Raw genomic sequence first — 19417 nt, 5'->3', positions numbered from 1 at the left:
TGGCAATCCTGAACATAGAGCCCCAAACCTACAGGACAAAACAGCCGATAAATGCAGTGCCAATTCTTCTACTGATACGAAAAAGGACATCTGCTATGATATGACATCACTTGGGGAGCATGTGAAGCATTTACTGTTACTGGAAAGTGTGAAGCGTTAGCTAGTGAAGAAAGAAACTTGGGACTCTATGAAGAACATACTTAATGATCTTTAACAGCTTACATAAACCATGGCACATAGGTATGATAATCACAGCAATAGCAAATACATTTAGGCCAGTTACGTTTGTTGAAATTTGTCAGCATGTGACTACAATATAACTGTGCTGTGATTAATTCTGATAATTGTCAGTGAATACCTATCAGAAATGTAGCTGCACACAAGCATGGTAAGTGATAGCAGTATAATGTTGTTTGTCATGTCCCCCTTAACATATTTGCACTGAAAAGCACTGAAAAGATCAGGTAACCCTACTGAAGCAGAGGCTCACACCTTCCAAATACCTTTGCAGTCAGCACCTCCAGACACTTTCCTTAGCAGCTGCGGTTTTTAAGCAACACCTTCACGTCATCTCCCCAGACACATTGTGTGTAACTTTGGTTTGAATTGACTGCTAATTCCCCCTTTCATGTAGTTCTTTCAGCAGGCTGGGCAGTCAGATGAATCCTCCCAACTGGACCAAGGACAGGGAATCCTTTCTATTGTCCTTTCCACTTGAAAGACACAAATCTTCACTCTGCTCCTGATGATTTAGCTGTTCACTCACCTGGGGAGCATGGTCATCATTTCCACAACCATTTGACCACCAGTTCCACGCTTCAAAAGTATTTCTTCTTCAGCAACTTGCCCTTCTTTGATATTCTTCTTTGATATTTCTTCTTTGATATTCACCTTGGTGAATTCCCCAAAAATCTTTGTCAGTCTTACATTGGAAATGAAGATGGGGTGGCTGCTCATGATTCTCAACCTTCTCCTTCATCCGGATTCTGCAGCTGGGACAGGGCAACCCTGGATATTCATACAGACTAGGGGATGGGAGGCTGAAGAGCAGCCCCATGGAAACGTATCTGGAGATTTTGGTTGATAGTAAGTTGAATATGAGTTAACAGTGTGCCCTGACATCCAAAAGGGCCAATCATATCCTGGGGTGCATCAAGGACAGCATTACTAAGCTAGTCAAGAGAAGCGATTGTCCTGCTCTGCTCTGCACTGGTGCAACCTCACCTTGAGGACTGTGTGCAGCTTTGCACGCCACAATAGAAGAAGGACATTAAAAAAAAGACATACCTGCTATCCTAAAAAATAATCCAGTTTCTGTCCATGTAGATCATTCTATTTCTCTGTGCTTTCTGCAACACTATCTAGAACAGAAAGTTAATAGCGTGTGGTGGTTTTACTCGGGTGAGCAGCTAAGCTTCACCACAACTGCTCTCTCATTCCCCTTCCGCAAAGGGAAAAAGGGAGAAAATACGTTGTAAAGGGCTCATGGTTTGAGATATGGATGAGGAGATCGCTCAGAAATTATTTTGATGGGCAAAAACAGACTCAGAGTAGGGAGATTAGTAATTTTTTTTGCCTATTACTAATAAGCTAGAGAAGTGAGAAACAAAGGAAAGAAACCAAAACCACCTTCCCCTCATCCATCCTCTTTCATTTCCTCTCCCCAAGTGGCACAGGGGAATGGGGGTTGCAGTCTGACTATAGCACCTGGTCTCTGCTGCTCCTTCATGGTCACTCTCTGCCCCTGCTCTACATGGGGTCCCTCCCATGGGATGCAGTCCTTCCCAAACTGATCCTGAGGTGGCTGCCCACAGGCAGCAACTCTTCAAGAACTGCTTCAGATATGGGTCTGTACCACAGGGTCCATCCATCAGTAGCAGACTGCTCCAGCCTGGGTCCCCCATGAGCAGCTGCTTCTGCTAGGTCACCTGCTCCTGTGTGGGCTCCTCTCCATGGGCTACAGGTCCGGCCTTAGAATCTGCTCCAGTGGGGGCTCTCCATGGGCTACAGCCTCCTTCAGGTCAGATCCACCTGCTCCACCATGGGGTCCTCCATGGGGTGCAGCATGGAAATGTGATCCACCATGGCACACCATGGGCTTCAACCTGCTTTACCATAGTCCTTTCCACAGGCTGCAGGGGAACTTCTGCTCTGGCTCTTGGAGCACCTCCTACCCCCTCCTTCTTCATTGACCTTGGTGCCAGCAGGGCTGTTTCTTACTCCTCACTCTCCCAGCTGCTGTTGTGCAGCAGTTTTGTTTTGTTTTGTTTTGTTTTGTTTCTTAAACATGCTTTCACAGAGGTGCAAACAACATTGCTTATTGGCTCAACTCTGACCAGGGGTGGGACCCTCATAGCGCAACTTTTGGATTCTTCTCACAGAAGCCACCCCCGCAGCCCCTTGCTACCAAAGCCTTGCCACATAAACCCACTACATAGAGTTATCAGAGAGTGTCCAAAGGAGGGCAACAAATATGTTATACAGTCTAGAGGGGAAGACATATGAGAAGTGGCTGAGGTCACTCTGTTTGTTCAGCCTAGAGAAGAGGAGTCTGAAGAGAGGCCTCATGGGGAGGCCTGCAGCTGCAGCTTCCTCATGAGGGGAGCGGAGGGGCAGGAGATATCTCTGCTCTCTGGGGACAGTGACAGGACCCAAGGGAATGGCATGGCGCTGTGAGAGGGGAGGTTCAGAATGGGTATTAGGAAAAGGTTCTTCACTAAGAGGCTGGTCGGGCACTGAAGCAGGCTCCCCAAAGAAGTGATAGTGACACCAAGCCTGCCAGAGTTCAAGAAGTGTTTGGACAATGTTGTCAGAATTATGATTTCATTTTTGTGTGGTCCTGTGTGGAGCCAGGAGGTGGACTCAAAGATTCTTTTGGGTCCCTTCCAATTTGGGATGTTCTGTGAGTATATGATCTTCATGGACATCCTTCAGCTGCCTTCATACAACTTCAATTGATGTATTTTAATTGTTAGTGGTCACTTGCAACCTGTTGCACTACACTGTCAATTTGAATGGCTGATCATTCTCCACATTCCTCCTTAACTGAATGATGACATATCAGTCTGCACTCAGCCCCACCATCATGTAAACCAAGCTAAACTTCTGTTCACAAGAGACACAGCATTTCATCTACAACATGATATATTTTGGAGCAGAGATCAGTCCATGTATGCATCAGTCAGCTTGTGTTGAAAATAAATAAATCAATATGTATATGTCCACACACTAAGGAATTATTGACCACTGTCATTGGAGTGTTTAGATGACAGATAAATTAGGCCTGTTTTAAACTTTAAAACAAAGCATAACTTGGTTCATGTTCATTAATAAAACAGAGAGACAATGGTTAGTTTTTAATCATTATCATTCAATATCACCATATATGAAGGCCTTAACAAAGTTATTCTATACCTGTTAGAGTATGACACAACCAAAGCTGCTCCCTGGAATTGAGGAAAGTTACTGCTGCTCACTTGACACTCAAAATAATTTTCCTCAGCCCTTCCATCAACCGTATGTGGAGAAATTCCTGGAATAAGCTTTCAAGGGGACATTTTTTCCTCAATAAACAGACTCCTGATGTAATGTACACATTTTTTAAAAGGAAGGTAGGAAGAAATCCATGGATTGATCATGTTATTGATCCAAAGACATTTGATATGTTTTTCTTCCTGAAGAGACTTTTAGGTGTACTCCTTATCACTCTTTCCCAAGGATATTTCTGCTTTTGATTTATTGTTTTTTTCCTGGTAATTTGGCTAGGATAGAGTTAATTTTCCTCCTAGTGGCTGGTAAGGTGCTGTGTTTTGGACTTAGGATGAGAATAATGTTGATAACACGCTGACAGTTTAATTGTTGCAGAACGATGTTTTGTAGACATTCGTAGTAGTAGTGCTATTATCACTATTATTTTCCTTTCTTTTCTGTCCTAATAAACTATCTCACAAAACACACAACTCAACACACAAGCATTCATTTTAATTTATTTTTTTTTAATTCTCTCTCCCATCCCATGGGGCGTGGTGCTGTGTGGTGCTTAGCTTCTAGCTGGGTTAAACCACAACCAACCTTTTGGTGCTTCACTGTCCTTCTTCACTGTCCAGAAGGTGCCATGGTCCTTCTGCATGACTTGTGTGGCAAAGTGCTTAATGACAACTACTTTCAGCCACAACGAATAATTATCTTTTACAGCTAAAGGAGGAAACGGCCTGTAGTATCCTTACTGCATAAAAGTGTAAGGCCTATGCTGCTTCCTACTGACATCTCTCCAAGTTTGAGAGAGAAACACTACTGGGACTCTGACCTAAAAGGAACCTTGTAAAAATGCATTTAGGCATTATGGTACCCAGCACTGCAGCATGCAAAAGTGTCATTGCCTGAAACTAAAGTTCACAATGCTAAGATATGTCTGCCTCCTGGTTTGATAATAAACTGCATAAATTCCCAATGAATGGTATATATGTAAATTGAAAAGCTAAGGTCAAATGAAGCACAATGCAGGTAATGGAAATCCTACACAAATTTTTATTTAATTCAGATGTTGACAGAATTCCAGATCCCTCCTTACTTCAGTATTTTTTTAATATGCAGTGCTATGAGAAGGCCTGTTAAATCTACTACTTCAATTTTAATGTGTTCACCTGGGGAGCACAAGACAACTAATCCCATTCTTGTTTTATTGGGGTCATTTGGGAACTATTCTCTATCATGTTCATAGGCAGGTCTACTGTGTACAGTTAGCTGAAATCGTTAAGTTGTTCTGTCCAACTCTTCCTTTTGTTCCAAGGAATAAAAATAAAGACATTATCCACTATTCTTACTATACGCATTAATGATGCTTAAAGAGAGACTCCATCTCTTGCCTTCCTCTATACCATACCACCTTGATTCCACCTATTCATTCATCCACCTAGAAAGTCTGATGCTTCAGTTGCATTATTTATATATAATATATATATTTTCTAAAAGGGGGTGTACTGAGCGTTGTGAGTTTATGTGCCAAGGTTTTGTCAGTGATGTGAAGGTGCAAGGGTGGCCTGTGTGAGAAGAGAACAAGGCTGTCCCTGTTGGGGACACAGACATTTCCATCTGGCTCCAAAACAAACCAACTGCTAAGCATAGGTAAGCCCATAAGCAATGTTGTTGGCACCTCTGTGACAAAATATTTAAGAAACGGTAAAAACTGCTGTGCAGCACATGTGTGAGAGAAGTGAGAAAAAATGTGATCGAAACAACTCTGCAGACACCCAGGTCGGTGAAGAAGAGGGGAGAGGAGGTGCTCTAGGTGATGTAGCAGTGATTCCCCCGCAGCCCATGGAGAGGATCATGATCCTAGAATCCTAGAATCCTAGAATGGCTTGGGTTGGAAGGGACCATAAGGATCACCTAACTCCAACCCCCTGCTATGGGCAAGGATGCCACCCACAAGATCAGGTTGGCCAAGGCCCCATCCAGCACGACCATCAACATATCCAGGGATGGGGCAGGTCGCCCCCCTGCACCTCATGGAGCAGTTCATGAAGAACTGCATCCTGTGGGAGGTACCTCACACTGGAGCAGATGAAAAGTGTGAGGAAGAAGAGGCAGACAGGGAGCTGTTATGGACTGACCGCAATCCCCATTCCCACCCCTCCTCCGTCACTTGGCAGGGACGAGTCAGGACTGAAGGAGTGAAGCAGAACCTGCAAAGAAGAGGGGCGCGGGATTCTACAAGAGATGTTCTAGTTCTGTCTTTGTTTCTTGCCAGCCAACTCTATTTTTAATTGACAATAAATAAGAGTAATCTTCCCCGAATCAGGTCTGTTTTGCCTGTTGCAGTAATGGGTAAGCCATCTCTCTCTCTTCACCGCAGCCTCCAAGATTACGTATGCCTGTGCACAGTGCACAGTGAAAGAACAAGAGTCACGGCTGAAACAAGGAAACCTCCACTGGACAGAAGGAAATTACACCTCACAATGAAAATGATGAAGCACGGGCAGTGCCCAGAGAAGCTGGGGGATCCCCATACTTGAAGACATCCAAGCTTATGTAGATAAAGTCATGACCAACCTTGTCCATCTTGGAAGTTAGCTTGCTTTTAGCAGGAGACTGGACCTCCAGGGGTGCTTTCCAACCTCATTTTCTCTACGGTACGACTATGTTCTTGCTGATCTTTAAACTCTCAGAAGTGTTTTCCCAGAAGGTATTTGGCAGATTTCGATACCAAATTGGTCCCTGAGGTTTGACGCAGTGAGGAAGTACAACAGTGTAAAATACTGACAGCATTATAAGAAGGAGCTCAAAAGTGGAAATTTATTTGCTGGAAGTCAGACTACATAGAGGAGAAACATCAGAATTAGACTTCTTTTTGAAGCATCCTGGCTTGCTGTGGATATATTGGTAACTCTTTGGAGCACTTCTTAGAGATTGGGCGTGATTGTTTTGGAGATAGGGAAAGAAGAACTGGATAAGGGCTTGGAAAAATGACTGGCTCATTTTTAAAACTCAAGTAAAAGCTTTAATATGTTACCGAGGGAGTCTCTGGTTTTAAAGGACCAAGCTCAGCTTCCAGATAATGTCTGTCCATCTGTGGTATTAAAAAAGGATGTCCTATACTTTATGTGATAATGTGGGGGAAGGGGGTGTTCTATTTGCATGTGTGGTTTTTGTTTTGTTTTGTTTTGTTTTGTGTGTGTGTGGTTTGTTGTTTTTTGTTTGTTTGGAGAAACAGCCATGAGATGTAGCTAATAAATGCCCATGTTTTGCTGACACCAAGTGCACCAAAGGAGAAAGAACTGACGGGAGTAGTGTGATCAGGATAGTCATAGTGTTCTCACTCAGATTTACCCTTTTCTTGAATATTTTGTAAGTTGCACTTGAAAAGAGAAAACCAGATGGCAAGTTTGGTATGGGCTATGTGTTGTCTAAGGTGTGCTTGCCTTCCCTGGAAACTCATGTTGGTACTCCTTTTAATCATTCAGAAATAGCTGAAGTGAGTCTGAAATGAGTGTGAAACCAGATTCAAAGACACAAGATAAAATCTGGGAGATCTGAGTGCAAAACTAGCTCCACATCTCTTTTTAGGGCTAAGAGGCTTGGTATCTGGGAGAGAAGGGAGGGAGAGTGCAGCTGAAATGCCATAGATAGTATCTGGTAAGCCTGCAAGAAAACAGCGTGGTTGAGTTGAGGGGCATCATCCAAGGTTTTGAGCCTCCCCTTCACTTCCACAGAGTAATGGCAACCACAGTAGTGACTACTACAGTAATATAGTACAGTAGTGCATTAGACACATTGCATTGGACAAAGTACCTGTCTGAGTTTAGGGCAGGATGGTGTACTGTGGCAGGATACTTGGAGACAGGTGCCACAAAGAAGAAACCATCAGCATCAGAGTTGATCCATTGGAGCTATAGTGCTGAGGTTAAATGAAAAGTAAACAGAATTTCTTCTTATACTTTCCCCCTTCTCCCTCTTTTGCTTAGTGTAGTATCCATCCATTCCTTGGTACATTTTCCCTTTGCTCAGTGGTAACCAGCTCTACAAACCTGTCTTTGGAGCACTGATCCCATCTATCCAGCCTTTTCTTTGTAAAGTCTCTTTCCCTCTCTCTTTGTCGTTTTAGCTCCTTATAACTGCAGCAAGTTCATTTTCTGCAATACTACTTTTTCCATCACTACTGTGTCTAATCTGCTTCAGTCTCTGTCTATTGTTGATGGGGAATAAACACTGTCATTACCATTCAGACATTCATGGTCCCAAGGTCGAAAACAGTTCCCGCACATGTAGCCCTCTCAGCTGTCCTGAGAGGGGACCCATATGTGTTGCCCGAACTGGAATGAGGACTAGGCATTGCAAATGGTGCTTGGGACCCTATCTACCTGAAAAAGATTGTTTAAATGTAGTTACTGCGGTTGCTCCAGTCTCTCCCAGGGGGTTACTTACTGGTATCTCCCTTATATGTTAATAAAACCATATTGACTTGTGTCCTGTTGTTTTCCACTAGTTCTCAAAACGGGTCTTTTCTTGTTCCGCTAGCAATGAAGATTCAATGAACCACACAACAGTAGTGGAATTTGTCCTCTTGGGGCTGACCAACAGCCGCCATTTGGAGATCATCCTCTTTCTGATTCTGGTGATTGCCTACTTCCTGATCCTGTTTGGAAACGTTACTGTCATCAGCATCACTCTTGTGGACCATTTTCTTCAGACTCCAATGTACTTCTTCCTCAGGAATTTTGCCATTTTGGAAATCACATTCACCTCCACATTCATTCCTAGCACCCTCTACAGCCTTCTGACAGAGAGGAAAATAATTTCCCTGCCTGGCTGTTTTCTTCAGATGCTGCTTTTCTTTTGCTTGGGTACCTGCACTTTTTTCCACGTGGCGGCAATGTCCTTTGATCGGTATGTTGCCATCTGCCGCCCCTTGCACTACACGACTATTATGAACAACAGATTTTGCTTCCAACTGGTCCTGGCTTGCTGGGCAGTGAGTTTTCTCCTGGTGTCTCCTCCCATCATTATGATTGTCCAGTTGCCTTTCTGTGGTCCCAATGTCCTGAACCACTTTTACTGTGATACTTCACAGTTGTTGCAGCTGTCCTGCACAGACACATGGTTCATTGAAGGACTGCTGTTTATCCTATCAATTATCATTGTGCCAGGTACCTTAACAATAACTGTCATTTCATATGGTTGCATTATTATCACCATCCTACATATGCCATCTTCCTCAGGAAGGAAGAAAACATTTTCCACTTGCTCAGCTCACCTTGTGGTGGTGACTGTATTTTACAGCACATCTATTTACAGGTATAACCGCACAGCGCAGCGGGGTGGGCAGGGCTCTGACAAAGTTCTTTCTTTCTTCTTCTCCGTGGTGACTCAGATGCTTAACCCATACATCTACTCACTCAGGAACAATCAAGTCAAACGAGCGTTGAAGGAGAGCATGTCAAAGGCATTTTCTAGCTCCCGGAGGCACCCATGAGAGCTGGAGTAGACCCTCCAAGTGACTGAATTGTTGCCCAGATGCATCAGCATTGTGCAAATGAATTAAAGACTCTGAATTCAAATGGTTTATGCTTTATAAATGTTACATAGTACCTTTTTCTATCAGAAGCCCAGACATTCCAACACAGGCAGGGTCATCGAGTCCACCAGTACCTGCACTTGGTCTTGCCTGTGTGTTCTTTCCACTCGGTTCTGGTGTTAGCCTTGGCTAACAACCAAATTTGCTCCCAGCTGCCCAGTGTAGGGCAGAAGAATTTCTTCCTTATATCTAATCTAAACCTACCCTCTTTTGCTTTAAAGCCACTCACCCATGATTTTTGTCTGCACTCGCTGATAAAGAGATCATAACAATGTGTAACAACCACTGTGATGTAACATATAGACAAGTTAACACTGTGTGTTGTTTGTATGTTTGAGGGTTGTTGTTTGTTTGTTTGTTTGTTTGTTTTTGTTGTTGTTGTTGTTCTGGTTTTGGTGGTGGAGGTGGGGATGGTGCTTTTTTGTTTGTTTATTTGTTTTTTTTTTGAGATATTCTTCCTGTTTGGTTCTTTAAATACAGCTAGGTGAGAAGGTAGATTTATGTTTGCCCTAACAAGAACTGAATCCTTTTGGACTGGTAACATCAGTAATTTCTCCTGTAAAGCTTGTTTACTGTCTTTACATTTCTTAGCCAGTGAATTTGGTTATCTTTACTGACTTTGATATCTCTTCTTTTTCTTTGTATATTACTTCTATGGATAAGGATAAAGGGATGGCCAACAGGGCAGACAGCCTACTGGGGGTCTGTTGTAGACCAACAAGAGCCAAACAAGGATGAAGAGACAGATGAGGTGTTCAATAAGCAGCTGGCGGATGTTGTGCAATCACCAGCACTTCTCATGGGGGAATTTAACTCCACAGACATATGCTGGAAATACAATACAGCCCAGAGGAAGCAGTCTGGAAGATTCCTGGAGTGCGTGGAAGATAGCTTCCTGACTCAGGTGGCTAGTGAGCCTAACAGAGAGGTTTCCCAGCTAGACCTACTGTTCACAAACATAGAAGGACTTCTGTAGTCAGACCAATTATCCTCAGGGTATTAAGCCTCCTGACCTGGAAGTCTGGGACGAGGAGTATAAGAACCCCCACAGTACAGTTGGAAACAGTTACAGAATCACACAGAATCACAGAATTGTAGGAGTTGGAAGGTACCTCAACAGATCATTGGGTCCAACCCGCCTGCCAAAGCAGGCTCCCTAGAGCAGGCTGCCCAGGTAGGTGTCCAGGTGGGACTTGAATATCTCCAAGAAGGAGACTCCACAACCTCCCCGGGCAGCCTGTTGCAGTGCTCCATCACCCTCACTGTGAAGAAGTTATTTTGCATCATCGTGCAGACCATCCTGTGATCCATTTTGTGGCCATTGCCCCTTGTCCTGTCCTCAAAACCACTGAAAAGACGTTGCCCAAATCCCTCTGCCTCCCACACTTAAGATATTTGTAAATTATTAAGACCCCTCTCAGTCTTTTCTCCAGGCTAAACAGACCCAGGTCTCTCAGTCTTTCCTCATAGGGAAGATGCTCCAGGCCTTGTATCATTTTTGTGGACCTCCACTGGACTTTTCAGAGGAGATCTCTGTCTTTTTAAGCAGTTAGAGACCTGCTGCTCCACCTGGACTGTCACAAGTCCATGGCGCCAGATGGGATCCATCTGAGGGTGCTTGAGGGAGTTGGTGGATGTGATTGCTGGGACACTTTCCATCACCTATCAGCAGACATGGTCATCTGGAGAGGTCCCAGATGACTGAGACTTGCTAATGCTATGCCCATGTAGAAGAAGGTTCTTAAGGAGGACCTTAAAACTACAGGTATGTCACCCTGACCTCACTGCCAGGAAGGGTGGTGGAACACGTCATCTTGAATGCAATCCCACGGCATATGTGCGACAACCAGGGGATCAGGCCGAGTCAGCATGTATTCATGAAAGGCAAGTCCTGTCTCACCAACCTCATCTCCTTCCATGGCTTGGACAGGTACACTCTTTGCTGGGTTAAAAAGTGATCAGGCCCAGAGAGTGGTGGAGAATGGAGTGAAATCCATCTGGTGACCGTTCACCAGTGGTGTTCCCCAGGGGTCATCATTGGAACCCCTCCTCTTTACTATCTTAATTCATCGTTTGGACAAGGGAAATGAGTGCATCCTCAGTAAGTTTGCAGATGACACCAAGTTGGGGGAGATGTTTCATTCTTCCAGAGGGTAGGAAGGCCCTGCAGAGGGACCTGGGCAGGGTGGATTGATGGGCAGAGGCCAATGGGATGAGGTTCAACAAGTCTAAGTGCTAGGTCCTGCACTTTGGTCACAACAACCCCATGCAATGCTACAGGCCCGGAGCAGAATGGCTGGAAAGCTGTGCAGAGGAAAAGGATCTGAGTGTGTTGGTCAATGCTCACCTGAACTTGAGCTGCCATTGTGCCCACACATCCTGGCATCCTGGCTTGTGTCACGAATCACCGCAGCCAGCAGGACCAGGGAGGTGATTGTTGCCCTGTACTCTGCTGCGGTGAGGCCACACCTCGAGTACTGTATTCAGGTTTGGGCCCCTCACTACAAGAAGGACATTGAGGCCCTGGAGTGTGTCCAGAGAAGGGCTATGCAGCTGGTGAAGGGTCTGGACCAAAAGTCCAGAGTGTGTGGCTGAGGGAACTGGGGTTGTTTAGTCTGGAGAAGAGGATCCCAGGGGAGAGCTTATTGCTCTCTACAATTACCTGAAGGGAAATGTTGTGGAGCTGAGGGTCAGCCTCTTCTCTCAGTTAGCTAATGACAGGAGTACAGGGAATGGCCTCAAGTTGCACCAAGGGAGGTTTAGGTTGGAAATGAGGAGACAATTCTTGTCAGAAAGACTAGTCAGGTACTGTAACAGGTTGCCCAGGGAGATGGTGGAGTCATCATCCCCGTTGATGTTTAAAGGAAGGTTGGGCGTGGTGCTTAGGGGCATGGCTTAGTGGGTGATATTGGTGGTAGGGGGATGTTTGGACCCGATGATCTTGGGGGTCTTTTCCAGCCCTAATGATTCTATGATTCTTATTACAGATGACAAATATCAGCACTTACCTCCAGTTACAACTACAATTTTATTTGTACTTGGGCCACCAGACTTCTGGAGTTTAAGTATTTGGATCAGCAGAAATACAACCTCAACAAACTTTGTTATTACTTTCCTGTCACAACAACGGGTGATGACCATGGAAGCTAGGCTACAAGGAGATACATTCTTTAACAACTACAGAGCATTCTAGAAATAATAAAAATAATAAGTCAAATTGATACCTAAACCAAAACATATGCGCATGGCTTGAGCTGGTGCTTGTGAAGTCACTTGTGGCTGAGGAGTTGATAGGGCAGGAGCGGTATCATAGCTTGTGTCTTTGGTTGTGAGGTGGCACAGACTGCATAGGTGCTGGAGGTATCTGCTGCTGGTCTTCCTGCTCACTTCTATCATTTCTTCAGTTCTTTGATGGGCTTTGTGTTGGGACACTTGAAATAAGGAAACGGGCAGTCTTCTTATCAAAGGAATTCATGACAAGGAAAGGGGGATTCTTGGGAGAAAGGAGGATGAATAGGCTGTAACATGGTAATTTCAGGTTGGACTGGTAAAGAAATGTCTGCTCTCTGAACAAATCTCTTTTCTGCATAAGGTTCACCTCTGCATTAAACGCTTCTCTCAGCAACCATTTTCCCTCTGTACCAACCAGCCACATCTGCATAGCTGGAGTCTGTTTGTTGTCAATGCCAAAATGACTGAAAAGGAGATAAGAAGCAGTGCTGTAAGAGACTGCTTCGCTGTGGTGCTCCTCTGCTCTGGGTCAGCTTAATTTTCATGAAGATGCAGCTATCATGGGCGATGGAAATGGGAGTGAGCTGACAGGTACAGGGGCTGAGGGAGTTTTGCCTTCCTGAAGCCACGTCTGTTACAGAAGCAATGATGTTCATTGAAGGCACAAAAGTGAGGATGAGTATATGCAGGAGACAAGAGACAGTTGTCGTGAAGCTCAGGTCAGGAGCTCCTTGTTCCTGTTGGGAAGTCCGAGTAATGGCAAGTCCTCACAATTGCCTAATAGCTAGAGAAAGTTCAGAGCATCCTGGCTGCAGAATGGCATCTCAAAAAGTACATCCCTGGGGAAAAAATAATTATAAAGTGTCCCAGCCAAGAAGACTAAAGACTAAGCCACCTCCATCTGGACAGGCAGGGGAAACAACATTAGATGTGAAGACTTTCTACTTGCATGGTGTTTTTCCCCATCATCATGTACACCCATCGTCACAAATGTTAGTCTAGTTGAACAGCTACAGGAAAGACAATGGTTGCACAATGACCATTTTCTAGTTCAGATGATAACTAAAAATCTTACCATGTGGATTTTAAAACTCTGCTACATGCACTCCTGAAACTCTCTGTTATTTGGTATCAAAGAATAACATAATCACAGAATTTCTAGGTTGGAAAAGACCTCAAGATCATTGAGTCCAACCTCTGACCTAGCATTAACAATTCCTCCACTAAACCATATCACTAAACTCTACATCTAAACATCTTTTAAAGACCTTCAGGGATGGTGACTCAACCATTTCCCTGGGCAGCCCATTCCAGTGCCTAACAACCCTTTCGGTAAATAATTTTTTCCTGCTACCCAACCTAAACCTCCCCTGGTGCAACTTTAGCCCATTCCCCCTTGTCCTGTCACCAGGCCCGTGGGAGAATAGACCAATCCCCACCTTGCTACAGCCTCCTTTAATGTACCTATAGAGAGCAATAAGGTTGCCCCTGAGCCTCCTCTTCTCCAGGCTGAACAAGCCCAGCTCCCTCAGCCGCTCCTCATAAGACTTGCCCTCCAGACCCCTCACCAGCTTCAATGGCTTTTTCTGGACACGCTCGAGCATCTCAATGTCCTGTGTGATTCAGCATAATGTGGGTAGCAGTTGGGATCCAGGCACCCTGAGGGGTAGGATGCAGTGCGTGGAGCCAGGGTATAGGGAGTGGTGGAGGCCTGCAGTGGGAGCGCTGGGGAGAGGGTGATCAGGACCCAGTGGTGTACCCTAGGAGGATGGCCATGGTAACAGGAACTCCTGCGGTAGCTTTGCAAGCTGCTTCTGGTCTCTAATATCCTGTCTTTTTCACAGGTGGTGGGACTGGATTTGTGGGCAGAGCCCTGACCCATTTGCTTCAGAGCCATGGTCATGAGGTGACCCATGTCTCTCGACAAGGGGGCAAGAATCACATCAGCTGGGTACGAAATAAGAGTGATTACAGAAGGGAAGCCATGTCAAGGCTGAGGAGCTAGCCTACCTGGCATGGCATGCAGGGAATTTGCAGTGGGGAAACTGTTTCCCACTGATGTACCCTGCATCTCCTAGGTGCTGTACTGGTTGTGGTCAGTTGGGGTGGGTACTGCTGCAGCTCCAAGGAGCAAAATGTTCTCCATTCATGCTTGTGCGACAGGCAGTGTTTTACAAAGGTCAGGAAGTAACTGGCTGGATGTCTTGGGAGCTCATCCTGCTTGGTTGTTGGGAAGGCTTGAGAAGAGGGGAGGCTGGGTGTGTGATGTCTCTGTTACTGCTGCCTTGGAAGAGTTGTCCCGCCTTGGACTGCCCCAGTGTGGTGCAGTGGTGAACTATGACTAGCTATGTTGGATGAGAAGCAAAAGCTTGCCTACAAACTAGATGATCCAGCAGTATACACATTGTCCCTTTGTGGGGAAGCAATCAACTCATTCAAAGGCAGTGATGGAAGAGGGGAGGCAGTCATGCCTCCAGGGAGGCAGCATCAACGTTCAAAGTTCAAAGTTCAACTATAAACTGAAATCTTGAATTAACATGCTTGCAACCATTTTGACTCTCTGCATCAGAACCCCAAGTTCATTAATAATTCTAGAAAGTCTCAACACCTACCAGATTATTTATCAAAAATAAAAAAAAAATGAGAGAAAGAGAGAAAGAGAGAAAGAGAGAAAGAGAGAAAGAGAGAAAGAGAAAGAGAGAGAGAAAGAAAGAGAGAGAGAGAGAGAGAAAGAAAGAAAGAAAGAAAGAAAGAAAGAAAGAAAGAAAGAAAGAAAGAAAGAAAGAAAGAAAGAAAGAAAGAAAGAAAAGAAATATTTTTAACAGTAACTTCATAGCACTACTCATATGATTCCTTTACACTGCTTGGTTCTTTTCTAAATGATTACATACTGTAATTAGTATCACCCTATGGCTTTTTTTGCTGGAAGAAAATTTCTTAAAGATTACTGATTATACATTATGCTCTTACATAATGTACATCATGGAATTGCTCCTTAGAGAACTTTATTAAGGAACAAAACAACAACAGTTCAATTTACTTTAAAATACTTCTCTGTTTGTTCGTTTGTTTTATTTTTCCACACGTAAGAATGTATTTGCTGACCAGCTTCCACACTGAGCTTCTGATCTCCTTGTTACACAGGGTATAGATTATGGGATTAGTCAGGGGGAAGATGACTGTATGGAAAAGAGCAACAACCTTTTCCATTGGGACAGCTCGGAAGGGTAAGACATAGATATACATAGCTGGGCCACACATGACAAAAACCACAATGATGTGGGAAACACAGGTGGAAGCAATTTTGCTCTTTGCCTTGGAGGGCTGTGTCCGGAGCTTCAATAGCAGGACAGTGTAGGAGATGAGCAGAAGTGCAAAGCACATGACAATGACAACTCCATTGTTGAGAAACATCAAAAGTTCCACTACGTGAGTATCAGCACAGGCCAATTTAACCAGCTGATGGACATCACAGAAGAAGTTGTCCAGGATGTTGGGGCCACAGAAGGGGAGAGCAATGGTAAGAGCAAATAGAGTGATGCCATGGATGAAGCCCCCTACCCATGAAGCTCCAACCAGGACATAGCATACTGCCCTGTTCACAAGCCTGGTGTAGTGAAAAGGTTTGCAAATGGCTACATAACGGTCATAGGCCATGGCCATGAGCAGGAAAGCTTCAGCTGCTCCCAGGAAGTGGAGGAAGAAAAGCTGGGCCATGCAAGCACTGTAGCAGATTGTCTTATGGTGTGAGAAAAAGTCAGCCAACATTTTAGGTGGGGTCACACAACAGTAACAGATGTCCAAGAATGCCAAATTGGCCAGGAAAAAATACATGGGTGTTCCCAGTTGGGACTCTCCTTGAATTGTGAGAATGATAAGGACGTTGCCTGGGAGAATTATCATATAGAACAGCAGGAAGAAGAAGAAGAGAAGCATCTGGACTTTGTGGGTTTGAGAAAATCCTAACAGAACAAACTCTTTAACTACTGTGTTGTTCTCATACTCCATTTGGACTCTGTAAAACCCTGAAAAACAGTAATCAAAGAAAAATGAACAAATACCAGTGTAAATATACTAAAATATTTAATTAACTTCAGGTATACTTAGACTGCCTAATAAGCACATGCTTTGACCATTGCCTAGTTTTAAGGCGCTTCTTATGGTGAAATACTTGAAAGCTAGTAATTTAGATTCCCATTAACCTGGGCATTGTACTGGAAATATAAACTGAAAACATCCACATGTCATCAGGTGTTCCACATTTTCTCTACACCCCATGAACGGGCACCAGGATTAAGTGTAAGTCATAAAGTATCAGTCCAGTCTCCTATAGTAAGCTATTTTTTGTGGTTTACAGTGTAACTGTCTATCTGAACTACTCCTGTATACATCCTTTCCAAACGACAAAAGTAGGCCCTTCCAGGGTACTATACAATTCATTCTAATGTAGACAGTCAAACAAGTCTAGATGAATTGCACTCCAATAACTCAGTAAACCTAACAATCACATCCACGGATTATGAAAGAAAGCTAAGTATAGATCACTCATATCTGAAGTGTATTACAACTGAACAATTTAAAATCGCTTTACAGTCAATGATATCTGTACAACCAGCCCAAGGAATAAAGAATTCCATCATAAATTTTTTCAATTCATGCACTTTTTAAAAAAATATATTTTCCTCAATTGTCTTTCAAGGGAGCCGAGATCACATACTGACTTCCATCTTTCCTCAAAGAAATCCCTCAGCAGTGTCTAATTTTCCAAAGAAATCATCAGACCATTGGAACCATGAAGAAAATTCAATTATCTAAATCTCTCTCTGAAATTAATCCACCAAGAATTGACTTGAAGGGAGATTTTGAAAACATATTGAGCTTTTCCATGGAATGGATCAAGTCATTTAAATTTCCATACATTTTGAATGAAATTGTGGATTTTAACTCATCTCTCACAAAGACAGACATTTAAAATAAAAAAAAAAGAAAGAAAACAAAACAAAACAAAACAAAAACAGTCAACTTTAGTTAAATAGAAAGACTTGTAAAATAAGTTCTGTCATTCCTCCCAATTCCAGTTCTGTTTCTTCTGAGTCAGAAGAAAGTTACATGAAATTTTGTCTCCCTTTCTTCTCTAATAGCTTTCTTTCATTTTGCTGCAAAGATGGTATGTTTGTATGCATGACTATGTCTGCCTGTTACTGCATTAATTAAAATAAAATAATGAAATAAAGGAACATAAGGAAGGAAAAAAGAGAGAAAAACACCCTTTAAGACACTTTTTGATGTTTCTGTCAAATATCAAAATTTTTCATCATGCCTTGAAATAAACAAACCAAAACAACAACAACAACAACAACAACAACAACAACAACAAACACATTGTTGACATTTTGTGTTTTCTTTATTTCCTCCTTTACTACATGGACAGTTGAAAGGCTCATTGTGCTAGATGTGTGTATAAATAGGTCCATAATTGTCCACTATTTAATTTCTCAGCTACCTGCAAATCCATGCCAACAGGCATCTGGAGCTAAGTGTCTCTTTGCCTCACTTTAAATTTCCTCTCATTGATTTGGTCGGCTCTGGAACTAACCTAACAACCCTTCCCATCCCATCACGTGTCAGGAAGATTCCTGCAGGAATCTATTGCTCCACACTGCTGTCCTTTATCTGACCCTACACACCCATCCAATGCAGTAACACTCACCTCTGCTTGCCTATAGATACTTCTGTGGTTGCACTTGACTTTCATGACTTCACATCTCTACCACCTAGGTTTCTCATCCCTAACTGGTATAGAAGCATCTGAAGCTACATCCTCTTGTGCCATTTTATGTGCTCTGCTCTACAGTTTCAGATCTAACAGATCTGACAGCACTGAATACCATGTCCAGCTGTTTGAATTCCGCTCTACATGTCTACCTCAGACTTGCATTTTTTTTCTTTGGACAGATCAAAATTATATATAATCTCTGAATTTATTCCCTGGTTCTGACTGGCATTCTTGAACCTAGATGTCTGTGAAACTACAGTTCTCACCTTTCTTGTCATCCACCGTTCAAGGCAGAATGTCCTTCCTCCTCAGGCAAGGTTAGCAGTCAACATCTCAAGCCCCATACTGGGAGGAGAACAGTATTGCCTGTAATTCTTCTCTTCCTTATTGGTTGTGATAGTTCATTGATTTGGGGTAATTCTCACTGACATCAATTTTATGTAAGACAGCTAAGACCTGAACACCCCTAATTCTTCCATCTCTTATCTACTGTTTTCCCAAGTGCTTCCCAGGTACCAATAGCTCTCCAGCTACCAAACTCTTAGCTTCTCTCCAAGCTGTGACTTTATTTCTGAAGCAATCCCAGCTTTAAAATCCTACAAAAGCTAAAATGCATAAAAGCTTCAATACATATCTCACTTTCAGGATCTCTGTTGGTAGTCCATCATTTCTGATTGAAGTCTTCTTTCTCTTCCTCTCCCCCACATTCCTATGTTTAGCACTGCTGTGCATGCACCACAGGTTCGGTTCTGTTAAATTCCATGCCCATTTTCAGTGGTTTTTTTCCCTGTCTGCTTGTCAGCACTAGCACGACAGAATGCAAACAGATTGCCTATGACCTTAGATGCTTCACTCACCTCCTGCTGATAAAGGATGAAAGGTGTATGCCAGAGGATGAAGAAGATTTTGTTTCTTTGCATCCTCTGTATGTTACTTTCTTTGTCTCTTTAAGAGACAACTGGGGCTGCAGGTGGTTTCTTGTTCCAAGTGTGGAGGTTACACAATTATAGAAAGCAGCCATTCTTCCAGAGTGCTAACTGAGATGCCCAGGGGTCTTAATAAAAGCCCTAAGGTATGTGATTATTTAAGAGCAGGAACGAGTGATAGTCCTCTGGCTTGACCAAGCTCAGTAGCCTCTCTGTGATGTCGTGAATGTGTGTTCAAGGTAGGCAGCAAACCTCTTGAGAGATTGTGTGGGTGGCAAATGGGTCCCTCAGTGCCTCTCAGAGAGGAATCTCCAATTACCAAGAGCTAAACTTAGTGAGGGATGCAAAGAATAATATGAAGAGGTTCTACAGGTACATTGGCCACAGAAGAAAGACTAAGGGAAGTGTACC

The 19417-nt window shown here is 43.5% G+C and overlaps 2 protein-coding genes across 2 annotated transcripts; one reads left to right on the top strand and one right to left on the bottom strand.

Annotated features, from left to right (window-relative positions):
- Nucleotides 1–8020: 8020 nt before the first annotated feature.
- On the top strand, nucleotides 8021–8971 carry LOC311422741 (olfactory receptor 6E1-like; the record flags this gene model as incomplete). The annotated part of the gene is made up of 1 exon (XM_084496093.1): nucleotides 8021–8971. Exon 1 carries the CDS (start codon nucleotides 8030–8032, stop codon nucleotides 8969–8971), a length of 942 nt encoding a protein of 313 aa, XP_084352219.1. The 5' UTR covers nucleotides 8021–8029.
- A 6354-nt stretch (nucleotides 8972–15325) lies between these two features.
- LOC311423072 (olfactory receptor 4N2-like) lies at nucleotides 15326–17640 on the bottom strand. The gene has a single exon (XM_084496664.1). It carries the CDS (start codon nucleotides 16310–16312, stop codon nucleotides 15341–15343), a length of 972 nt encoding a protein of 323 aa, XP_084352790.1. The 5' UTR covers nucleotides 16313–17640; the 3' UTR covers nucleotides 15326–15340.
- Nucleotides 17641–19417: the final 1777 nt, after the last annotated feature.

The sequence above is a fragment of the Aythya ferina genome (assembly GCF_964211825.1).
Source record: "Aythya ferina genome assembly, chromosome: 23".
Classification (NCBI taxonomy): domain Eukaryota; kingdom Metazoa; phylum Chordata; class Aves; order Anseriformes; family Anatidae; genus Aythya; species Aythya ferina.
The sequence above is the reverse complement of the archived record's forward strand: the minus strand, read 5'-3'. Positions and strand labels throughout refer to the sequence as shown.

Bases quoted from the DNA above. Each gene is read 5' to 3' on its own strand.
- LOC311423072 (XM_084496664.1), bottom strand. From the start codon at position 16,312: ATGGAGTATGAGAACAACACAGTAGTTAAAGAGTTTGTTCTGTTAGGA.